Below are 24,519 nucleotides of genomic sequence, written 5' to 3'. Positions count from 1 at the left end.
TAGTAAAGTTTCAAACGCTAGTCTAAAACTTTTCAGGGATAAAGCTAAGGAGGAAGCATATTGCATCCCCCAGACGCTTTTTCCTGAAAATTTAAGAACAAATAAAAGGGGGAAGATCCTGTTAAAAGAACTTGCGATCGGGGATGGCATTATCTTAAACGGAAGATTTCAATCTGACGTCCCCGCAAATTACACCCATAAATCCCCCTTTGGATCATCAATTTTGGACTATGCTATCGCCAGCCATAGTCTGTTTCCCCAGATTCTTGACCTAAAGATCATACCCACATCTCTGAGCGACCATAGCATATTATTACTATCTATTTCGTTAAAGTCTTTGACTACGGCATCCTGGTCGCTTAACGGCAAGGAGGTCACCCTCCACCCAACATCTGGAAGATGCTTCTGGAATAATGCCGCCATTAATGGGGTGCAGGAGTTATTGACGGATACCCTCAGGGAAATAGAAGAGTGGCACGGAAAAGAAATAGCTTGTTTTGAGGAATTCATGCAAAAGATTATATGGAATGTCAAAAAAATTGTCCCCCCTAGAAAAAAAGGAGAGGCAGTTCCTTTGACCCTCCGCAATTTGAATAGGGATGTAAACAAACTAATCCGTGCACAGTACATTGAAAGGGTACCGGAACGTGGGAAGGAAATCGCTAGGTTAAGAAGAAAGAGAAGCAGACTCAAGCTAAAAATTAAAAGGGATAGGGAGGATGAAGTATGGATTAAACTAAGGGAATCTGCAGCGCATGGCAATATCAAAGATTTCTGGGCAATAATCGGGAAAGGATGTGGTACGCGCCACTCCCCTACCCCCATAGCTATACCAGAAGACCTATGGTCCTCCCATATTAGAGAATTATATGCAGGGAATGAGCCCACCGGTGTGGATCATTTCACGTACGCTGACCCTGATGACTCGGTTTTCTTTCCCTCTGAGAAGGAAATCGAGTTTGCTATAAAAAATATGCGACCCTCCGGGGCCATGGGTCCGGATGAGCTCCCGATGACGGTCCTAAAACAAGACCCTTTAATCTGGAGCAAAATCCTGTACCCCCTGTTCAGGGCATGCCATCAGTCCAAATGTGTCCCTGCATCGTGGAGAGGAAGCATTCTGGTCCCCATCTTTAAAAAGGGGGCAAGGGACAGCCCCAGTAATTATCGTATGATTGCGCTCCTCGACTCCATCGGAAAGGTATTTGCAAAATGCCTCTTGAGTTCTCTCTCTGATTGGGTCGAGGAGCGCAATATCTTGCCACTGGAACAGACTGGTTTCCGTAGGGAACATGGCACTCTGGACAACCTGACTGCCCTTCAGATTATTACGGATAAATATGTCCAGGTGAGGGGGGGTGTTGTTTACGCCGCCTTTATTGATTTCTCCACAGCGTTCGATAAAGTAGATCGGAGAACGCTGTGGAGAAAATTGGCGATGCTGGGTGTCCCTACTCCCCTGCTGGAATTGGTGCGGGCTCTGCACACTGAGACCTGGTGCAGGGTCTTAATGGGGGGCGAAAGGGGGCTTTCAGCCAAAATACCAGCTCAGAATGGCCTGAAACAGGGTTGCCTTTTGGCGCCCCTGCTGTTCTCCCTTTATACATCTGACCTCCCTGATATTGTGTCCCACAGTGAGGGGATCGCACCGATGCTAGGAGGAGTGCCAATAGCCTGTCTGATGTATGCCGATGATGTGTTATTGCTTGACTTAACTCCTGTGGGTCTGGCAAATCGGCTTCAGGCTCTTCAGGACTTTGCTGGGGAGCATTTCATGAAGATCAATACTAATAAAAGTAAAGTGATGTGTATTGCTGGTAGGAAGAAATGCCGCTCGACAAACTTTAGTTGGGCCATTGGAGGGCATAGATTGGAGGTCGTAACCTGTTATACTTTTTTGGGGAAAATATTCTCGGCCAATATGAGCGAGAATCTTCATATAGAGCATTGCTCCCGCAAAGCTCTTGCCCATGGCAACGGGTTAAAGTCCCTATACCTTGCAACGGGGAAAAGACATTTTTCCAGCCTTCTGGAAGTATTCAGAGCTAAAATCCCCGCTACCATTTTGTATGGTATAGAAATAATAGAGATTAAGTACTGGGACTTTTGCCACACGGTTGAGGGAAAACTCCTGAGATCCCTCTCGACTCTTAATAATGCCTGCCCACTGGCCGCCTGTAGGCTGGATTTTGGACTCAGGAGTGCCTGGGTTCAGGGGCTGTGTGCCTTAATAAGGTGGGTAGCCAGTTTGGCCAGAGCAAGAGAGGGAACCCTGCGAGTCTTACTCAAAAATGAGCTTTTGGGCAATTTCAAGGAGTTCTCCAAACTTGTTAGCAATTTTAGAGGGGCTGTGAAAATCCTTAGACTGGATGAAAGCGCTCTTTTCTCCTACTCTCCCACGCAGTTAAAGCAGGTCCTCAAGGAGGCTTCGTGGGAGTATTGTTTTCTATCTGATAAAAAAACAGTTAGTGGTAAAAGGAATGTGGAGCTGCTCATCTCATCCTATAGGTTGAAACAGCCCCAACCGTATGCCCTGTGGAACTTACCACATGGGATACGTAGGTTCTGGTTTCTATTACGTTACGACTTAATCCCTCTTAACGTGCTGCTGTCCAAATGGCATGGCACTTCACCGCTGTGCAACTTATGTAATTTGAATATCCAGGACTGTATGCATGTACTGTTGATTTGTCCTATGCTACGTAGCTTGCGTAATCGATGGCTTAAAGTAATTTGTCTACGCCTCAGCATTGTCACTTTACAAGATTTTCTTCATGCACTTTACTGCCCACCTAATGAAATGTTTTGCGCCTATGTTTTTAACTTTTTTAAAGGATTTTTAGCTATTTATTAAATTTTCTGGAAGACGGTGCCGGCCTGGCCTTGTGGGACTGATGGTTTGCAGTGTACCTATTTTGGCTTGAATACTATGTTTTTAAGCTCGTAATTTTTATTATTGATTGTGTTGCTTTGTATGTACATATTTATGTGGCCCTCTTTGAGAGCCAAAACATAATAAATAAATAAATTTCCAGAGTGAAGAATCTGAGGAGGAGGACCCTGGAACCTGCTACTTCCATTTCGGACCTTCATGTCAAATGCCAGAGCACGGACGAGGAACAGGAAGAGTTCACTTACCAAGAACACTCCGTCCACACTAGTGTTCGCACAGAGGTCACCCCAATGGTATGCCTGCCGGTCTCTATTGTCAATGACCTGAGATACCTTATACAAGATTACAAGCAACGCTTCCCGGAAACACCATCGACGGAAAGTGGGAATCAGACGCCTGCAGTAAATAACCCAGCGTCAGTCCCAAAACAGTCTCAACCTCTCCCTCAAACCCACCGTGAGAGAATCCAACCTCAGGTGGTAGTATCATCAGACGAAGATGAGGACGATGATGAATTGGAAGAAGGAGAGGTACAGGAAATACACTCTGCCCATGATGAGGAGGATGAGTATGTGGCATCTTCCCCAGCTTCACCCGAACCACGCCAAGCAGATTCGCCACCTGTGGACATTGGCGGCTTTCATAAAATTGTGGAAAGGGCAGCAAAACGCTTCCATATGGTTATGGAATCGACGGAAACTGGATGCTTCTTGCACGATTTTAAGGAGCAGACGCAGAAGTCAACGAAATCTATCCCGATAATAGAATTCCTATGGGAGCAAGGCAAGAAACTAATGCTGACACCCGCTTTTGTACCTGCGGTTGTTCCACGCCTGGACAAAAAATATAAGGCCCCACTTACAGCGGCAGCTTGCCTCAATGGACACCCGAAACCAGATTCGGTGGTTACACAGGCGGCCCAGAAGAACTCCAGCAACCCTTCCTCCCCTCTATCAGCTCCTCCGGGCAAAGAAGGCAGGAAGTTGGACACGATCGGAAAACGATTCACGACAACTTCGGCCATGACCATCAAGGTGGCCAACTCCATAGCTCTGTTAGGGCGTTACAATCGCCAACTCTGGGAGGACATAGCCCCCTATTTGGCGGAACTGCCTGACACAGTCCAAGGTGAAGTCAAGGCACTGCTTACGGAGGGTCAAACCTCAGCAGCGGAAATAATTGACTGTGCTATTGATGCAGCCATGACCGGCTTTCGTCAACTTGCTGGAGCTGCTGTCCTATGCCGTCAAGGATGGCTTAAAGCGACGTCGTTCCGACAGGAGGTGCAATCAAAAGTGCTAGACATGCCCTTTGACGGCCAGCACCTTTTTGGGGACAAGATCGATGAGGCACTACAAACCATAAAGAAGGACACCGATACTGCCAGAGCACTGGGTACCTTGCAGACGCGGAACCAGTCCTTTCGAGGCAACAGATCCAGAGGTCAATCCTCTTATCGAGGTTCCTATCAGAATAGGTCCTCGTATTCCTACAATACCAAAAATCAATACCAACACAAACAACAACAAAATCGTCAGTCTTCTTACGGAAGATCAAACTACAGGGGCAAAAATCAGAAGATGGGCACTGGCGGCCGCCAGTGACCTATTACTCCAGCCAGTCCAGCCACCCTATCCTTCATTACAAATTGGAGGAAAGTTGACCCATTTCCTCACCAATTGGCAACGCATCACCACGGACCGGTGGGTTCTCCAAATGATAAGATTCGGCCATTCCCTGGAATTCACCTCCATCCCTCCTACCACACCTCCCCGCAGACGGACACACAAACACCTACGCCTGCTTCTCCAAGAAATTTCTGTGATGCTGAAGAAGGGAGCAATCGAGCGAGTTCCAACACCTCAGAAAGGAAAAGGCTTCTATTCCCACTTCTTTCTTGTACGCCAGAAAGAGAAAAAATGGAGGCCCATTCTGGACCTCCGAACGCTCAACGCTTTCCTACGGAGCCAATCGTTCAGGATGGTGACGATTCAAGAAATACTAGGCATTCTGGAAAAAGGAGACTTCATGACATCTTTGGATCTCCAAGATGCCTACTACCACATCCCCATCCTCAAGTGTCACAGAAAATTCCTGAGGTTCGAAGTTGCAGGACAACATTATCAATTCAAGGTCCTGCCGTTCGGCCTCAAGTCCGCGCCGCGGATTTTCACAAAGTGCCTTGCACCGGTGGCAGCTTTCCTGCGTCAAATGGGCCACCAGGTCTTCCCCTACCTAGACGACTGGCTGCTGAAGGCACCCTCAGCAATAGACGCAACCGAATCCTCCAACGCCTGCACCAATCTTTTTCAGAGGCTAGGATTAACTCTCAATCTCAAGAAATCCTGCATTATCCCTACGACAAAAATTACCTTCCTCGGAGCGACCTTGGACACGGAGTGCGCGAAAGCCTTCCCCTCGAAGGAAAGGACAGACAAAATATTATCTCTGGCCATGGCTGTGGCGTCAAAGGCGAACCTAAAAGTCCGGACCTAGAAGTCTCTCCTGTGCATGATGTCTTCCTGTATACTCCTCATCCCTCACTGCAGACTCAGGATGCGCCCATTGCAGGAGGCTCTCACGAGCCAATGGACTCAGAGTACTGGTTCTTTCGAGGACATTGTACGAATAACGCCAAAAATATCCAAGAGTCTGGACTGGTGGAGGCGCCGCAAAAATCTAACCATAGGGCTGCCATTTCTCCTTCCGGCGACACCTCTGGTGATCACCACGGACGCCTCCCTGGAAGGATGGGGCGCTGTCCTCCAGGACCTTCAGATCAGCGGCAAGTGGGACACTCAGGAAAAACAGCTCCATATAAACCTTTTGGAGCTGAGAGCTGTGTATCTGGCACTGCAGGCCTTTCTACCATGCGTCCAGAACTCCTAGGTGCTCTTCAAAATGGACAACACCACGACGATGCACTATCTCAACAAACAGGGAGGAACGCGTTCGCTCACTCTATCACGCGAATCGCAGAAGATCTGGAACTGGCTGGTACTACATGGAATCACGCTCAAAGCGGACTATGTACCAGGCAAGGACAATACCATCGCGGACGCCCTGAGCAGGCAAAGATCCCTCTCCCACGAGTGGGAACTAAGCGACAGCGCACTGACTCACATATTCTCTCAATGGGGAGTCCCAAGAATCGACCTGTTTGCCACCAAGGGGAACGCCAAATGCCCAAACTACGCAAGCTGGCATCCCCAACAAGGGTCACTGGGAAATGCTTTTTCCATCCGTTGGTTCAGCGTGTTTGGGTACGCTTTTCCTCCGTTTCCGATGATCCCAAGACTCCTCAGGAAGATGAAGGCGGAGCCCTGTACCCTGATCCTGATTGCCCCGTTCTGGCCGAGACAACACTGGTTCTCGGATCTGCTTTGACTCTCCATCAGGACACCGATTCGTCTGCGGCAGCACCCGAACCTCCTAACGATGTCCAACGGGCAGGTACAACACCCGAACCTGCAATCGCTCAAGTTATCGGCCTGGCTCCTGAGCACAGAGAGTTCTGTAGCCTGAATATTCCGCAGGAATGCAGGGATGTGTTGGCAAAAGCAAGAGCAGACAGTACCAACAAAACCTACTCTCTCAAATGGAAAAGATTCTGCATTTGGTGTTCAGAGCAAGGCCTGCGACCGCTGCACGTCACACCTGAGCAGGTACTGCCATATCTCCTACATCTGGCACAGTCAGGTCTGGCGCATGCATCCATAAAAGCCTGGCGGCTATCTCACGGTTCACCAGAACTTTCACAGGGCCTTCGCTGTGGTCCAGTAGACTGGTAAAACAGTTCCTAAAGGGACTTTATAGATCCTTCCCAAGGCCTCGGAAGGTCCCTCCTACATGGCAGCTCAATCTAGGCCTCAACCAACTCATGAGGCATCCTTTTGAGCCCATTCATCGAGCATCCATCAAGTACATCTCATGGAAAACTGCGCTCTTACTCGCTTTAACATCTGCCAGGAGAGTAAGCAAGCTACAGGCCCTGTCCATTCAGGAACCATTTATGCAGTTCAAACAGGACAGGGTGGTGCTGAGACCGAACCCTAAATTCATACCGAAAGTTTGACACCTCTGCATACGGAAATACCAACTGGGTGTCATCGGCGTATGAGATTGCCTTGACACCCCAATTGGCAATCAGCGTAAAGAGAGGAGCGAGGTAGATGTTGAACAAGAGGGGGCTGAGTGCCGACCCTTGCGGGACGCCACAACTGAGGTCTTTGGGCATTGAAGATGCAGTCCCCAGTGCCACCTTCTGTGTTCTCTGGAACAGATACAAATGTAACCACCCCAGAGCCTGATCACGGATGCCTATCTCAGCCAGTGGTATCAAGAGTCTAGCATGATCAACCGTGTCGAAGGCGGCCGACAGATCCAGGAGTACCAGCATCGCTGAGCTTCCCGAATCCATTGACCACCTTACTGACTCTGCCACCTCAATCAGTGCTGTCTCTGTGCTAAAGCCAGGGCGAAAGCCTGATTGCGTCTCATGCAGTATCTTGTTGTCTTCAACGAATTTGCTCAACTGGCGCTGTATTATTTTCTCGAACATTTTTCCCGGTGCGGCTAGCAGAGAGATCGGGCGTAGGTTGCTGAGGTTTTTTGGATCCCCATTAGGTTTTTTTTTCAGCGGGAGGAGGGTTGCATGTTTCCAGATGTTCGGGAATACCCCCGAAATGATGGACGTATTCCAGATCTGTTGTAATGTGGGGGCCACAAAATCAGCTATGGTGCACCATAGTTTAGATGGACATGGGTCGTCCGGTGAACCAGATTTGCAGAGGTTAAGTTCTTGTCTCACCGCACTCCGGGGTATCGCCTGGAATTGAGCTAAGGTTTCGCCCAACACATCTTTGATAGCTAGGTCCGTTTTTACCGTTTTTTTCTCTGGCCCAAAGGACTCATAGACTTGTTTGATTTTTTGATCAAAGAACTCAGAGATGTTTTCCCACAGAGTGGTTGACGGGGGGACCTCCCTCTCGATACATTTAGGTTTAAAAAAGGACTGTACCACCTTAAAGATCTGTTTGCTCCACTGCTCTGCCTGCTGGATAGAATCCGCAAAAAACTGTTTTTTTGCCTTTCTAATGGCCTTCTGAAGTTTTTTGGATGCTTCCTTATATCTGGTTTTTTCTGAGGGCCCGTAATTTACCCTCCAATCTCTCCAACCTCTTACAGGCAGCTTTCTCCGCCCTAAGGTCCTAAGAGAACCAGGGAGCGGAGGGGGAGTCCCATTTAGATATTGCTCGTGAGGCTGGTGCGATGGAAGAAACCATATTCCCGACCCAATCATTAAATAGCTGTGCGTCCCTGTTAGCGTTTGAGGTGAGAGATGGGATATTCTGCGCCAGAACAGGACCCATGATATCAGGGACTAGTTTTTTCCATTGTCTCTTCAAAAAAGAGCATTTGCTTGAAGCAGGATTATCAAAAGCTATATTTAATTTAAACTGGATCATGAGTGGTCTGACCAGATTAACGGTAGTGGTGCATCCGCCTTCACATCCTTAATAATAGAGAAAATTAAATCGAGCGTGTGACCCGCTCTGTGCGTGGGGCCGTCGTTAATCAGTCTCAGCTTGGCTGTAATTAGTGTGGATCTCAGCAGCTCTGCAGGCGCGCAGTCTGCTTTGTCCATATGAATGTTAAAATCCCCGACCACGATGAATTGAGGGTGGAGGGAGCGAGCTCTGAACAATCGTCTCCAGCAGAGTTAGTAAATTGGGATCCTCGCCGGCATGGTGGGCGGTAGATCACTAATCCCGCTAAAGATAGCTGAGGACTCACCTGAAAACAAAAGTGTAGCCCCTTGATTCCCTGAATCATGGTAGGGGCCGAGGATGTTAATACAAGCTGTTCTTTAAATATGACAGCCACACCTCCACCTCTTTTGGTGCCTGTGCGGTTCGAAAAACATATTTTATATCCCGGGGGTACTGCTAGCGCAATGGCGGTCATATTATCCTCCTTGATCCATGTTTCTGTTAAAAACAGAACGTCCCACTCGTGCTCTTCTAGCAGTAGCCAGATATCTTCTGTATGTTTGACTAGGGATCTGCAGTTCAGAAGGCCTGCTCTAAGACCTTTGTTAATCGGCGGCTTAGGTTTGGAGAGCCTCGCAGTGTCTCTTGGTGCCAGGGATACCCCACAAGTCCCACAGATCTGAGGAGGAGCGAAAGTCTGAGGATCCATCTCATGAGTGCAGCACTCAGATGTAGTATTGAGAGCCCAAAGATCATCCGTTGACCATACGATCCTTCCCCTGTGCGCCCACTTACCCGCAGCATGCCTGGCCCCGGCCGCGGGCGCAGGCGGGCTCGCCTCATGCGCGCCGGCTGCGCTCGTCCGCTGCGCTCGTCCGCTGCGCGTCCGGTAGAAGCACATATTGAATAATAAGTGGGGACATGGGCGTGGCCTGAATGGGGTGGGCGTGGCCTGTGTCCCAGGGGGGTGGCGGCAACACAAGGAAGTATCCCGCTGCAGCGTTCCAAACCGCTACGCGGGAGTGCCCATGGGACAAAGGTAGGTCTTGTTGTCAAATCACAAAAATACACTCAAATCGTTTTAAAATGCGGTCTTAAAATCACAGTATTACAGTTTAAAAGGTCTAGGAGCAACTCTCCCGGCTTCCGCCACAGGAGGTCAAAGTGTTCAGGCTCGTGCATTTCCTCGGCGCGCTTTAAATCTCGAAAAAATGGGCGTGGCCTGAATGGTGGTGGGCGTGGCCTGTGTGTCCCAGGGGGGTAGCGGCAACACAAGGAAGTATCCCGCGGCAGCGTTCCAAACCGCTGCGCGGGAGTGCCCAGGGGACAGAGGTAGGTCTTGTTGTCAAATCACAAAAATACACTCAAATAGTTTTAAAATGCTGGCTTAAAATCACAGTATTACAGTTTAAAAGGTCTAGGAGCAACTCTCCCGGCTTCCGCCTCAGGAGGTCAAAGTGATCAGGCTCGCGCTTTTCCTCGGCGCCCTTTAAATGCTCGAAAAAAGGGGCGTGGCCTGAAAGTAGAAGATAGTGTCAATGACTCTGGCCTCTTTTCCATTCCTTCTATCGGCTATGGAGGCCTAAAGGGTGATGAAACATACCCCCTTCAAAAAGTGCCTTTAATGGCATGTGAAATACCCCTAGACTGACCTTCACAGGGTGTGTAATATATGACTCTCTCCCGACCACAAAAACAGAATATACCTTATCCTATGCCTAGTTTTTCGCTGTAAGATAGCACTTTGGCAGTGGAGAGACCCCTGCATGCACATAAATATGCAAAGGCATTCAACATACGTCACACCCAATACTTCGGTGATGGGAATCCTTGTGGTGGCATTGAAGAGGAGCAGGATGACAGTGAATCACAAGGCCTGCCTGCACAACAGCCTAGCCCAGAGATAATTGACTCTGGCTCCTCCAAGCCATAAGAACAGGAGTGAGACTGTGTCCGCTCCAACCTGCCCTCAAACCAAGTCAACGCAGAAGACTGTGAATATGGCTGAAGCAAACATCATGTGCCTTACCAAAGGACACTTGACTCAACCAAGAGCCTCAATTCCCATCGGTTGTCACCAAAAAGCCAAAGCACTTTTTGAGGCTGAGGAACCCATCAGTGTCGACACAGCATTCTTCATTGAAGCCAATGCCAGCCTCAAACAGCTCAGAAGGCACTGCAGTGCTGAAAACCCCTTTGGGACGAAACCTCTCTCTGTCGCAGGCTCTGATGACTTTCAGAAACCACGGATGGAAACACTTTAGGAAGAAATAGATGCTAGGCAAAAGTTAAATTTAATCCAGCCCAGACAAGGAAGATCACTTCTAAGGATCTGAAGACCTCAGAGCCTCTCCAATAACAAAAAGAGGAGGCGGGCCTTTGAAGAGGAGCCCACAATGATACTCCTTCAGAGCCTCTCCCACAACTCAAAAGGTTCAGAGATGCAACGACTACCCCTGCCACCTTAGATATCTCCTCCTCCTCCACACTACCACTAGAAATGCTTCCACTACCTTCCCATTCCCCATCATAGTCTTCACAATCTTACTCGGATATAAGTAGCCCCAGCACTGTACCCCCTGAGGGCCACGAGGCACCTTTCTATCCTAAATCCACTGAAGAACCTCCGGGGGATGCAGACCTAAAGCCAGTTCCACTCAGGCCCTCTCCCCCAGATGAGACAGTCTTATTTTATGGGGGTCATACAGACAGGTGCATCGTACCACTAGGTAGACCTGCCCAGATCCTTATGGAAGAAGACTTACACAGAGAAACACTCAGTCAGAACGCTCAATGCAGTTTCTTTCAGTGCTCAAAGGGATTCCTTATGTCTGACATGGACACTTTGAAAGAGCCTTTCAAGACCCCAGTGGTTATTCTGCAAGTGGAGAAAAAATATAAACATTCTCCCTCGGATCCTACTTACACTAAGGTATGCATTTCTTCAGACTCTCTGGTGGTGAAAATATATAAATGGGCTGCTGCACAGACCTCGGTGGATGCTCCCTCGCCGGATAAGGGGATCAAAAGAAATCATTCTGCAGGCAAAAGGGTTGCGATGGAGGCCGCCACTCATTGGTAGATTGCTAACTTTGTGGGTCTCCTCTCATGGTACAATAGAGCACAGTGGGAGGAGATGGAGGGTTGATACAACGCTCCCTAGAACAATTTAGAAACGGTAGAAGAAATTGTTTGAGAGGGCAAAATAATCTCCAGCGCGATGTTGTTTACTAGATGCAGCTGATACAGCAACTAAGGAGGTGAACACCTCAGTCATCCTATGACGACACTAATGACTGGATATCTGGTTTTAAACGAGAGGTGCAACAGCATCTAATCAATCTACCTTTTGATGGTGAACACCTCTTTCGTCCGTAAGTACACCAAAGGTTGGAACATTTTTAGGGAGGATATGAAAGTAACCAAGAGTATGGGGAGCTTTCAAACACAATAAACTAGTGGCTTCTTCTGTAGAGAACAGTAAGGTGGTGCAGCAAATTACCCTTCTCCAGAATAGTTTCAGTCATACCAAGGACTGCTGTATGCCTACCCCCAACAAGGAGGCGTAGTCTACACATGTGGATTATATCTCTAACAACTCCAGCATGGGCAAGGATAGAGGTATTCCCACGAAGGGAGTGTTCACTTCAAAACACTGACGTGCCACGTATCTCCCCGATCACTTAACACCTGTTGGGGGGGAAATTACAGTGATGTCTTGCCCTTTGAGAAGAATTCACCTCATATCATTGGGTTCTAACCATAGACTGATGAGTATTGCCTAGAGCTCCTCTTAGCTTCACCAAACATTCCACCCTGTCCACACACCCTAAACACAGAACATTGACTCCTCCGCGAAGAGATACAGGCACTGCTGCTCAAGGGGGCTACAGTGCCATTGCCCTTGCAAAACAAGGCAGAGGGGATTATTCCCTGTGCTTTCTAATCCCCAAAAAGGGTAGCTCCCTCAGACCAATCCTCAATTCTTTAAACTGATACATCCTATGAGAACATTTCCAGATGGCAGCCCAACAGGATATCTTTCCCTGCTGCAGCAAAGCATCTTCATGGCCGCTCTAGATGTGAAGGATGCCATCTTCCACATAACCATCTTGCTCATCTGCACTATCTTAACTTCAGGGTAACAATAACAGTTCAAGGTGCAACCCTTCGTGGTTACCATAGCCCCAAATATGTTTACAAATTGCCTTGAGGTCTTAGCTGCCCACTTCAGAAGAGGGGACATGCATATTTTCCCATATCTGGACATGTGTACAGAGCGTGGTCAGGCATCTGTGTCTAACACACTCAAACTCCCATCTCCTTGCTCCACAGCTTAGGATTTACAATAAGCGCCATCTCCTTTCACCTTGAACCGCCTACAAATTCATCCTTTTGTAGGATCAATTCTCAATGCTATCACTGGCAAGCCATATCCTAACCCTTTGCTAAATTTCCAGTCGCTTATACCTCCTTTTCAGCCAAATCGTCTTCCAGTCATAACATTGATGCATTTTTATGGGATGATCACCCCTTGCATCAGCATAGTTCTCTGTACGATGCTACAAATGCTCCCATTGCAGGAATGCATCTCAAGATAATGGTCTCAATCTGAGGGTTAGCTACAGGATTTAGTGTTGGTAAGTGCCGGTACCTTTCACACTTTGCTGTAGTGGAGAACCAAAAAACTGTTACAGGGCAGCCCCTTTAGAAACCCCATTCCGCAGATGACCATCAGCATGGCTGTAGTTCTTGTTGGCTGGAAATCACAATTACAGCTTAACAGCTCAGGGTCGCTGGTTACTTCAGCAGCAGGTGTTCCACATCAACTCTGGAGCCTCTTGCCATCCACCTAGCCCTCAAAGCCTTTTTCGACAGCATTCAGGGAAAGGTTGTGCTGATAAAAAACGACTAAATAACACCCCATGTACCCCCTGCAGAAACAGGGCATTACTTACTCACCACAGCTTTCAGCGCTATCACAGAAGATTTGTTATTGGGCGATTCCCCACCACATTCACTGCCTTGCTTAGTTCTTAACATAAGCGGACAATAAATTTCCTGACCTGCTCAGCAGGATGCATCAGCGTGTCCAGACTTGGAAACTTTAGTCACAATTCTTACTCCCTTACTTCCAACACGAGGGGATTATTTAGATAGACTTATTTGCCAAACATTATATATATATATATATATATATATTATTTTTTTTATTCAATCTTTATTCGGATAAAATATCCATAAAAGCGCAATTCAATCACAGCCAAACAGGAAAAACAACTGTTATATAAAAAGTCTCATTTAGATTCACAACTAAATTATTATATGAATCCGCGGTGATTGCGACTAATAAGAAACGCATTATATTATTTGCCTCTAGGTTTCCAGACCCACAGTCCATGGGCAGACTGCGCTAGATTAACTTTTCAGTGATATTTGCCTATGCTTTTCCTCCTCACCCATTCCTTCAGTACGCGGTAAAGAAGCTATGGAAAATGTCTCTGACCTTCATTGTGGTACCTCCCACTTGGGCCAGACAACCATGGTTTTCAATCCTCCTCAACATGTCTGGTTCTCCTCATACGCCCACACCTTGTGGCCATTGCCGCATACATGCAAAACAGGGAGCATTCTTCCCTTCTCAGAATCAGTTATTAAAGATTTTATGTAAGGCCTTAAAAGGATTATCCAATTCAGAGTTTCACCGAAAATCCCCAGGAATCTCTATATAGTACTTACGAGACACATGGGTATGCTTCCTCTTCCCATAACTGACATCTGTAAAGTAATAATATGGTCAACAACACACACCTTTACCAAGCATATCCTCACCTGTCAGCAGGCTATGCTTGGCCAAACTCTGCCTAAAGCATTATTTCAGACATTTGCGTCATCCACAGACTAGCCACTTTGGGAAGTACTGCTGTACAGTCTATTCACTTCATGGGTTTATACAGCACTGCAAACTGCGAACAGATGCTTTCATGGTAAGTAACATTTTCCTTCTATCCATTACTTCTTGAGGAGACATCTGTTAGTCACCACTACAGCAACTTCCTCTTTAATCTCTTGCTCACTTTTGCCCCAGTCAGTGACTTTGCCATCCACAACAACTTCATGTCACCAGTTCACATGTGCACAAAACAGTACTTCCAGGATAATCTGGTCTGGAGAGAGGTGCACTTTGGTCGTTCGCACTTGTAAGATTTCCTGGTCTAAGCCATTTCACAGACTCCCCACCAGTGGTGGTCCTGCGCTGGTATCTATTCATGAGGAAAGGAATTTGGGGTTAGAAGTATCCATCCAAAGAAAACGTCACTTAGTGCTCTTTTTGGTGGCTACTCTGTGTAAACACCGATTTCTCACCGATCATCGTTTTGGCAAATGAACTCTTTCAGTCCATACTAAAAAGATTCCAATTTAGGGATCTGCACACTGGCATAATCTGATTAGTAGGGCCTCCACATCTGACAGCTTGGAAACCGAGGTCGACACTCTGAGGTGGCAGTTATATTGCGGCCTGTAGGGTCCTTTCTGGGTTAGGACAGACCAGACACCGAGCCACACAATGCCACCTACTTGCGCTTAAGGAAATTAATGAGAAAAATATCTCTTGATCCAGTATGGCGCCTTGGTGTATTAACAGAGTAATCTGCAGTTAGAGTATCTACCAGAAAGAACATTACAGAAGGCAAGTAACTTTTTTCTCTTGCATAGTTCCTCCCTTGGTGACAATTCACGCTAAAGAGTAGTGGTGTGGGCTTGCCCACATTCAGGAAAGGCAAGCTCTACCCTCATTTCAAGGTATTCACCCTCCCACACTTCATTGGGGAGAGTTGAAAGAAGTGAGACTTTCCCAGTCCCCAAAGATTTCCAAATACTTTTCTTAATGCAGACAGGTATTTTCTATTCGAAGACAATTATTTGAAAAGCTTGATGGCACAGCTAATGGAATTGCCTGAAAAACACTTTTCTCATCTGGAGCACGAGGTCATTACGGTGTTATTAAAATTGACTGTACAGTTGTCAACAAAGCAGGAAGGAGATGCTTCTTGCTACAGAAAATAAGAGGATGGCAGCCTATATTTTCGAACAAGAGTCTAAGTGAACCGTACTTCCACAGGGTCCCACTGTAGATGATCATTCCACTGTTACAGAGCTCTGACTTCTTGGCAGCCATAAAGTTGAAAAAGGGATATTTCCATTTCCTGTTTGCCGAAAGCATAGCAACAAACTCTGATAGTGGTCGCACATATTGTCGGGAATCTATCTGTCAGGATATAGTAGAAATAAGTGATATCTTTATATTGATCTTTGAAAATAACCAGGCATTATTCAAGTTTGTTGAAGCTCAGGAATGTGCAGCTTCTAAAGGTTTTCGTCTAGCAAGTTTGAAATAAACTATTTTACCCTCTGCTGCACTTTTATATAGAAATAAGCAGAATTAAGTAAATACAGTAAATCTGTAGGTGAGCAAAACCTGCAGTATCCCCTTGCTTCATCCCACCTACTTTTACACTGCCACCTAACCGATATACAAGCTGAATGTAAGGGGTTGTTAAATCTGACTGTCGATCGAGTAGGAATCCTAAAACCTCTGGATAGGTTTAGAGCAGTAGTTTATTTAGAGGAACCTGCGTTTTAAAACTGTTGGCTAGCCTCCCTTGCATCTTTTAAGAACACAGTGGTGAAAGGAAGTCAACACGGTTCTTTATTTGCCCAACTTAGACCACAGATTGATGTTTCTAAGAACATCTGTTAATGTCTCCAGATCTCTGAATGTTCATTAAAGTTAATCAGCATCTGCTCCTTGGAGCGAGGATCCTCCATTCTCAATCAGGCAGTCTCAACCTCACCCTGATACATGAACAGCTAGAATTTGAAACATTACAGCTCTGTAGTTGATGTGGGTAGGATTTAATATTCGGTTCTTACCCTGTTTTTGTTGGAGGTTAAAACTGTAGCCAGAGTTCATGTGACAGAAACTCCGACTAGTGCTTATATAGTCAAACGATGTGAAATATTGGGAATTTTAAGAAATTACAGATATTTCTGGAAGTAAATGTGGTATGTTTGTGGGTGTCCAGCATGTCTTGGAGAGCCACGTTCGGTGCTCTCTCCTGACCACCTGATGTTGTGTGAAAGACACATAAGATGTACCTTTCCTTACCTTTTTATGTTGAACTCAACTTTGGCAAGCGCAGAGTTCGACACCGTCGCTAGAATGCACGACAAAGGTCTAGATCTGTAGTTAAAAGTAAGACATTTTGTTAGTTTAACCAATATAAATGGGGAACGTCGTTAACGACGCAACTTTTAGCACGCAGTGCTATTACAACGCAGTTTTTTGATCGCATTCTATTACAATGCATGACTCTGGGGGGCGCTCAATGATAGTGAATACTTTTAATTTACTATCCAACACCTTCCCTAGTGTCAACGGGGACTGGTGTTGGAATAGTAAATTAAAATATTCACTATCCAACACCCCTTTGTATTATGCGTTGTAAAAGAATGCGTTATAAAAACCGCGTTGTTACAGCATGCGTGCTAAAAGCATGCGTTGTAACAACGTACATCCAATATAAATTCATCTTCCAGGCTACGTTAAGTTGTGTTCATTTTAGAAAGACTATTGGTGTATTAAAATAATTAAATTAATTCCAAGGCATTCTGTGATGGCGCATACTTCAAGTGTAAGTGAACGTAGCCAGCAGGTCTTGGTTATAATAATTATCTCAGCATTGCAGTAGGACAGTTAAATCAAATTCTTGTTGATCTGCGATTGAAGATGTATCAATTGTTTTATCAGGTTATTTAACTGAGTTTGTAAGCGTCCTTTACCTTTTCAACTTAATGTTTTTTGTTTTGTTTTCATACTTAACTCCAGATTGGTGTGGCGTTTTACGAAATGCTCCTGAATGTCGACCAGTGCAGCGCACACCTTAATTATATAGATCCCATCTGTGACTTCTTGTACCACATGAAGTACATGTTCACCGGAGACAGTGTAAAAGACCCGGTAAGGAATAATAAGAAATGTTTACTGTGCACCTTTTTGTTTACTGGTTATCAGTTTTGCAGCATGAATTCTTTTCTTCATTCACATGCTGTGCATTAATGCGCCATCTAGTGGTTGGATCCTAAATTGTCTGTTTCCTTTTTTTATTCTCGTGGGGCGTCGTCAACCACCATTTGTTGCTAGGTCCATCGCTTGTGTGACGTCGGTCGGCGCCCCGTAAGTTCCTGTACATGATAGCCATCGTCAGATTCTTTTTTCTGCTGTTGGGTCTGGAAGTAAGGGGAGACATTCAAAGTTTTGGACGAAATCCCTGAAAAAATCTAGGAATTTTGGAGGAAAAAACCTTTGTCGATTGAGAAGACACTGGCGAAGGAGACACACCTTTCCGCATCGGGGGATCCAGATGGAACAACGACTACGCAGACGGACCAAAATGAGGCAAGGTAGGGGCAACGCAAAATACCCCTTTCAAATTTTGCCCTCATTGCCACCACAAATTTGCGCACCATGATCCATACTACGTCTGTAACCTCTGCCTGCTGAGGGATCACAAGGATTAGGACTGCAAGGCCTGCACTGTTTTGGTCGAAGACCCTCAAGGCCCGTCGAGAACAGAGCAAGGACCATCACGCAGCCATACTTGTCAGTCAGAAATAACAGGTTTCTTGCGGGACTTGGGCCTCTCAAGGGACAAAGACGAACAGGGGCTGACCACAGAATCTACACGTGGAGAGTCTGACATCGAGATCCTCGAAGGGGACGCCAAGAGGAAGTGTACCTCAAAAAGGAAGCCCAATGACATTGAGAAGAAACCAGACAAGATAACAAAAACCCCTCAGATACCAAGGACCTTGAAAAGAAGGCGCAAAAGGCTGCCCAGGCATAGATGAAAAAGACAACTGAGGGTCAGCCGCGGCCAAAAGAACCCCACGGATCCCATTCCACGGATACAAACGTGGGCAAAACATCGAAATCGACAAAGACTAGTGCTGGACGAGAGTCCGCGAAGAACAAAACCATACCTTTGGAGGCAGAATTCCACACACCAAAGAAGAGGATCTCCCTGGCTTCAGACGCTGAAAAGGCCCTTAGGGTGGAGAAGAAGAAAAGAGGTCTGGAGGCAGAAATGGCTGTTCTTCTTCAATGAAAGAAGGAGTTTGACAAGGCTCTAAAAGAGTTCAGGATTCCTGCTAAGCCATCTACTACCACAGAGGCTGAGGAAAAAGAGGATTCCCTAGAAGCTCCGGCAACCCCCGAACCTTATGAGGAGGTTGTCAAAGAGGAATGTTCCAGAAGGGGAGGAATCAACAGGAACTTTCGAGGAACAGTGGGATGACTTTGACACAGAAAGCCCTGAAGAAGAAGTCTGTAGCTATCCCTCGAAGGCTTCGTAACCAGATGAAATAGCCTTCTACAACAGCCTCATCAGGAGAGCATCTGATACCTTCGAGGACCTCTTAGAGGATGAGGAAGGAGACTTATAGTTCCTACTAGAAACATTAGCACCTTCCATGAAAGGTACACAATACCTTCCAATGCTGCCTCGCATTCTCGACCAGGGCAAAGAGGCTTTCAAGGAACCTGCCTCAGCAAAGGGAGAAACACCAAGGGTGGGGAATAAAGTACAAACCCTTTGCAAGAGACCCTAAATACATTCAAGGGAACACAGTGGCTGACTCAAGAGGAGCCACGCTCATTCCTCCTCTGGCCCACCTCCAGAGGGTGAAAGTAGCAGAATGGACATGGTGGGAAGAAAGAAGGGGAAGGAGGCAGCAAAAACTGGAGCATTTTGACTCTAATGCCCTCCTCAATAGGTATGGCCACCAACAATGGAATGCCTTTGTAGAACTAAGGAACAAAGTCCCAGAGGAAGATAAAACGAGAGCAAAATCCATCATACAGGAGGGAAAAAACATAGCTAACACCTGCCTGAAATCCGCTCTAGACGAAGCCGATACAGCCAGCAGACAAATGTGCACAGGCATAACACTAAGAAGGCCTGCCTGCTTAGGAATTTCAGGCTACAAACAGAAAGTACAAACTTCCATAATCAATTAACCCTTTACAGGAGAAGCCCTGTTTGGAAGTGAGGTTGATGAAACTGTACAACAAATACAAAAGGACAATGAGACTGCCAGGGCAAAGGGGGCCCCACAACAGAGGGGCACTCTCAGAAGAGGAGGATGATTAAACCTCAGAAGACCCACAGGAAGGGAGGGGGGGTCTTCTCAATAGGGCAGCAACCACAACATCAACCACAAGGCAACCAATAGCAGTCAAACCAGCAGTCTGGATACCAATCCTATCAACAACAGTCCTTTTGTGGCAGAGGAAGAGCCAGGGGACAACTCTCGAGAGGAGGAGGAGGAGGAGGAAAACCCCAAGTGACTTGCCCACAAAGGAGGACCCTCACACAACACCAGTTTAAGACAGAACAGTGCATTACCCACTTCAGTGGGAAAACATACCTAGAGACAGTTGGATTTTAAATGTGGTACGCAATGACTATTGTATAGAAGTAACAAAGAAACTCCACCAAATCAATCAAGGAAGAAAAGGTTCCAACTAACAGAACTCTTACAATTAAGGGAGGAAAAAAGTAACTCCTAGAAAAACAAGCAATAGAGAAAGTACCAACAAGGGAAACTTTTCACCTTATTTCTTGGTGCCAAAGCAAAATCGCACGCTAAGACGTTTATTAGATGTCAGATTCATAAACCAATTCATCAGCACGCAGCATTTCAAGATGTCAACACTAAAAGAGGTAATCACACAACTACAAAAGGGGACTTTACGGCAACAATAGACCTAAAGAACGCCTATCTGCACAGACTCATGAACGAAGCACCCAAGAGATACCTCATGTTCATCCACGAGCACACCCAGAAGGGTACAGAAGGAGATACATTGATGAGCCTCTAAGAACATAACACTAGGCAGACCTTTCAAATCACCAACGCCCTCAGTGACCATCACAACAGATGTGTACCACAAGGATAGGGGAGCACATTCAGGATACCTGAGGATACGGGTCAATGGAATGGTGTTGACTCCATAAAACATATCAACTTCCTAGAGATGAAAACTGTGTTACTGGCACTAAAGGCATTCCAAGCCCACATAGGACGGAAGACAGTATTGATCCAGAAGGACAATACCACAACAATGTTTTACCTCAACAAACAGGAAGTAACAAAATACTTTACCCTAAGCAAGCTAGCTCCGGAAATATGGCAATGGGTCAATTCAAGAAGAATCAACCTGCAGACAATTCACCTGCCAGAAAAGGACAACACAGAAGTAGATCAGCTCAGGAGGCAAAACAGTAGCTCACACAAATGGGAGATAAAGCAAAGGAGCCTGCAAGGGGTATTCAGCCTCTGGTGGACACAAGAAATAGGCCTATTCGCAACAGTGGAGAACAAGAAATGCTAATTCTTTGTCTCCAGGATTCAACACCACCTATCAAAATGGAATGAATGCCCCGTCGCTAAACTGGTCAGGGGCATTTACATACGTTTTTCCTCCAATTCCTCTACTACAAAGGGTACTCGAAAACAGCCAGACAACCAGGAACAGACCTATTTCTCATAGCCCCTCAATGGGCAAGGCAAACCTGGTACTCAAGCCTACTCGAACTGCCCACGGGACAGATGATCACATTCAAGGCAGAGAACAACCTTTTCACAATGCAGGGTGCTCAGATATTTGACCTATAATCAGTTACACTCAGCCTAGCAGCCTGGAGTACATAGGGTTCAGACATTGAAACTTACTGCAAAGAACAGTGGAGATACTAAAGGAGGCAAGCAAACAAACCACAAGACAGTGCTACTCAGCCAAGTGGAAAAGGTATGACGTGTTGTACGGAGAACAATACCCTAAATTCAATATCCACACAGGAAACGTTGCTCAGATATATTGTATGCACTTGCTAGGCAGCAAGATCAACTACTCAAGCCTAAAGGTGCACCTGGCAGTGATTGTAGCTTACACCAAGGGAGCTTCATGTAAAGGTTTTTTCACATTACCAGTCATCCAAAGATTCTTGAAAGGTTCCAAAAGAATGCACCCCAAGGAAGGCTCCAGCTCCGATGTGAAGCTGAAACACAGTTCTAACACAACTAATGACAGAACAACTTGAACCAATGCACAAAGCAGAACTCCGATACTTCACAATAAAGTCTGCCTTCTTAATAGCTATAACATCTCTACGGAGAGTAAGTGAACTACAGGCATTATATATTGAGGAACCATACATGCAAATCCACAAGGATAAAGTTATCCTAAGGAACAACTCTCAATTCTTACCTAAGGTAGTAAGCAAATTCCACATGAATCAACGCATACACCTAGCAGTTTTCTTCAAAACATACACGACTGGAAAGAAGCTTTCATATCCTGAATGTAAGAAGGGCTTTCTATTCTATTTACAGGAGACAAAACAATTCTGTAAGGTGAATCAATTGTTCGTCTCTCCCTCCAAATCCAATAAAGGAGCACCTGTGACCAACGGGGCAATTGCACGTTGGATTGTAGAAGCAATTCTAGTATGCTATTCCTCATTGAGAAAAACACTAAACACCCGGCCAAAAGCCCAATCAACAAAGAAAAAAAAGGGGCAACCCTGGCCTTCATGGCCAATGTGCCAGTAGACACTATATGTGCAGCTGTGACATAGGCATCTCTACACACCTTCACCAAGCATTACTTCGTGGCTATACATATGAGAAAGGAAGCTCAAGAGGGACAAAAAGTTCTTCAACACCTGTTCGTAAGGTCTTTCTCTTCTTACCACAACCACCCCAATGAGGGAGGAAACCGCTACATAATCTAATGCACAGCATGTGAATCCACAAAAGGATTTGTGCTGCAAAACAAAATGGTTATTTACCAGTAGCAGTAGTTTTGCAGTTTTAAGAGTTTTCTGGATTGACATGAGATGCACCCATCTCCCCTCGAGGAGGCATGCAAATAGGTGGGTCAAAAGATCATGTAAAATGAAAATAAAGAACTAAAGACAAGAAAAGTGAAGGCATACCCTATTTTACCAAACAAAGAAAAGGGAAAAAAGAATCAGAAGATGGTTACCACGCACAGGAACTTCCGGGCCACCGTCTGACATCACATAAAGAATGGACCTAGCACCGAATGGTGGTCGACGATGTCCCACAGGCTAAAAAAACCCACCAGAAACAATTCTGGGCCCCACCATTAGATGGCAGAATAATGCACAGCATGTGAATCCAGAAAACTCTTCCAGCTACAAAACCACTCCTACTGGTAAGTAACCATTTCTTTATGCTCTATACCAGTACCCATTACGGTATGGTACCCTTGGGATATGCCACAAAAATGATATTCATCTCATTCAGTTAACTTGATGATTTAATTTGATGAGAGTTGGCAGGGAAACTCTGAAAGCAGTGATCAGTGGCTGCTTCGATTTCGTCTTTGTTTTGTATGACTAACCCATCCGCTGCTTTGGTTCTTTGTCGTCTGTCTTCCTAAATATGGGGTATTGTCCATCAGTTTCAACCAGCACTTTTCCCTGTTAAGCATAGCAGATCACGGCTATATGGATATCACAAGTTATATGAGTTGACAGTGATTTTTCAATTTTTAGCCTTGACTCTGCTTCATTTTTTTTTTGTACAGGTAGAGAAAATCATCTGTAATCTAAGGCCGGCTCTGAAGCTCCGTTTGCGTTTCATCACACACATCAGCAAAACGGAGCCCGCTCCTGTGCCTCCGCAGCCAGTCAGCAGTGGATCTCCAGCTCCACAGACAAGCCAGTCTTCAGTCAGTGTCAGTCTTCCAGGCGCGCAGTGAGCCTGAAAAAGAGAATTCTACTGAAAGGAAGAAATATTATAAGCAGCCAGAAAGTGGATTCATCGAAGAGAACCATGAAGGCTTGGGATGGTTTATTTGGTGGAATTTAAGACTAAACTAACCGTGTTGCATCTTCTTCCAGCCACTCACCTTTACTGTAGTTGAAGGTCGTAAGAAAAGGCAGCAAGTGGCAAAGTATGTAATCCACAGAGGATGGAGGAATTTTAAGCGTCACCAAACCTTTTAAATTGCTGCAATCAATTTTTACAGTGAAAGGAATGAATGAATTCCCTTGCACAAGTGCTACAATTTCTCCAGACTTTCAAACTTGTGCATAGTTGTGACTGTTGTCAAAGACCTAAGTGACTGCGGGACTGTTGCTCTGCATTGTAAATTCTGCAAGTGGCCAAAGTTCATGCCCACGGTTCTCACCCAACCTTTTCTGGGATTTAATACGGAGTGTGTGAAAATACTGACATTACTGTTCCCTATGGGGAATAATCATTGTGTGTAACTTTTAAAGTTACTTCTGTTTTAGTTTTTGGATAAAAAAAGAGCTGATTCTAAATCTGATCCTGACTACATAGTGCTTTTTTATTGACCTTCGTTCACTGTTGTTCTTAAATATATATATAAATATTTTTTACAAATAAATTGCGTATTTCGTCATTTGTTAGATTTCTGTTTGGTATATACCTGGTATGTTTATGCTGGCAAACTAGAAGTAAAAACAATCTTTCTGGCGCAGTGCCTTAAACTGCGCTTAACGCTGACAAATACTTAACCCCTTCACTGCGGCGGCAATAACGCCGCAGTGCTAGGGGGTGGGGGGGCCGCACGGCTCACCTGCGCTTGTGACGGAACCGCTCCGTCACGCGCCTCGAGTGAGCTGTGCTAGTGACGGAACAGTTCGGTCACGAATGCGCCCGCTCAATAGAACGCGCCGCACAGGCGTGAAATCTGCACCGCGCAGGCGCGACGAGCAGGCCGTGACGGAACCGTTCCGTCACTAGCACAGCTCACCCGAGGCGCGTGATGGAATGGTTCCGTCATAAGCGCCGAACGGGTTAAATCTGTTAAGTGTAATTTATTGAACGATATGTTTATGATCTAGTTCTTTGTTTCTGGTTATTGTATACATTGCAGGGGTTGTAATCTACTCAGATGCTGTCCAAAGTTTAACCATGTACCATTTAATGATAATATTTTATTTAAAGTACTTTAAAATCTGCATACCTGCATGCACCCCTGAGCCCACATCAAAGTGTGAAGGAGCAACA

General features: G+C 45.9%; 1 protein-coding gene across 4 annotated transcripts in view; it reads left to right on the top strand.

Moving 5' to 3' along the window:
* The window catches only part of MED23 (mediator complex subunit 23), a 583,151-nt gene extending 559,258 nt beyond the window's left edge, over window positions 1-23,893 (top strand). For all 4 annotated transcript variants that reach the window (XM_086927430.1, XM_086927429.1, XM_086927428.1 and 1 more), the window contains 2 exons: window positions 17,276-17,407; window positions 23,066-23,893. In XM_086927430.1, coding sequence (XP_086783556.1) covers window positions 17,276-17,407; window positions 23,066-23,239 — 306 coding nt within the window. In that variant the 3' untranslated portion in view covers window positions 23,240-23,893. The remainder of the gene's footprint in view (window positions 1-17,275; window positions 17,408-23,065) is intronic.
* The last annotated feature ends 626 nt before the right edge of the window (window positions 23,894-24,519 follow it).

This window comes from Lissotriton vulgaris, chromosome 6 (genome assembly GCF_964263255.1).
Source record: "Lissotriton vulgaris chromosome 6, aLisVul1.2, whole genome shotgun sequence".
Classification (NCBI taxonomy): Eukaryota; Metazoa; Chordata; class Amphibia; order Caudata; family Salamandridae; genus Lissotriton; species Lissotriton vulgaris.
The sequence above is the reverse complement of the archived record's forward strand: the minus strand, read 5'-3'. Positions and strand labels throughout refer to the sequence as shown.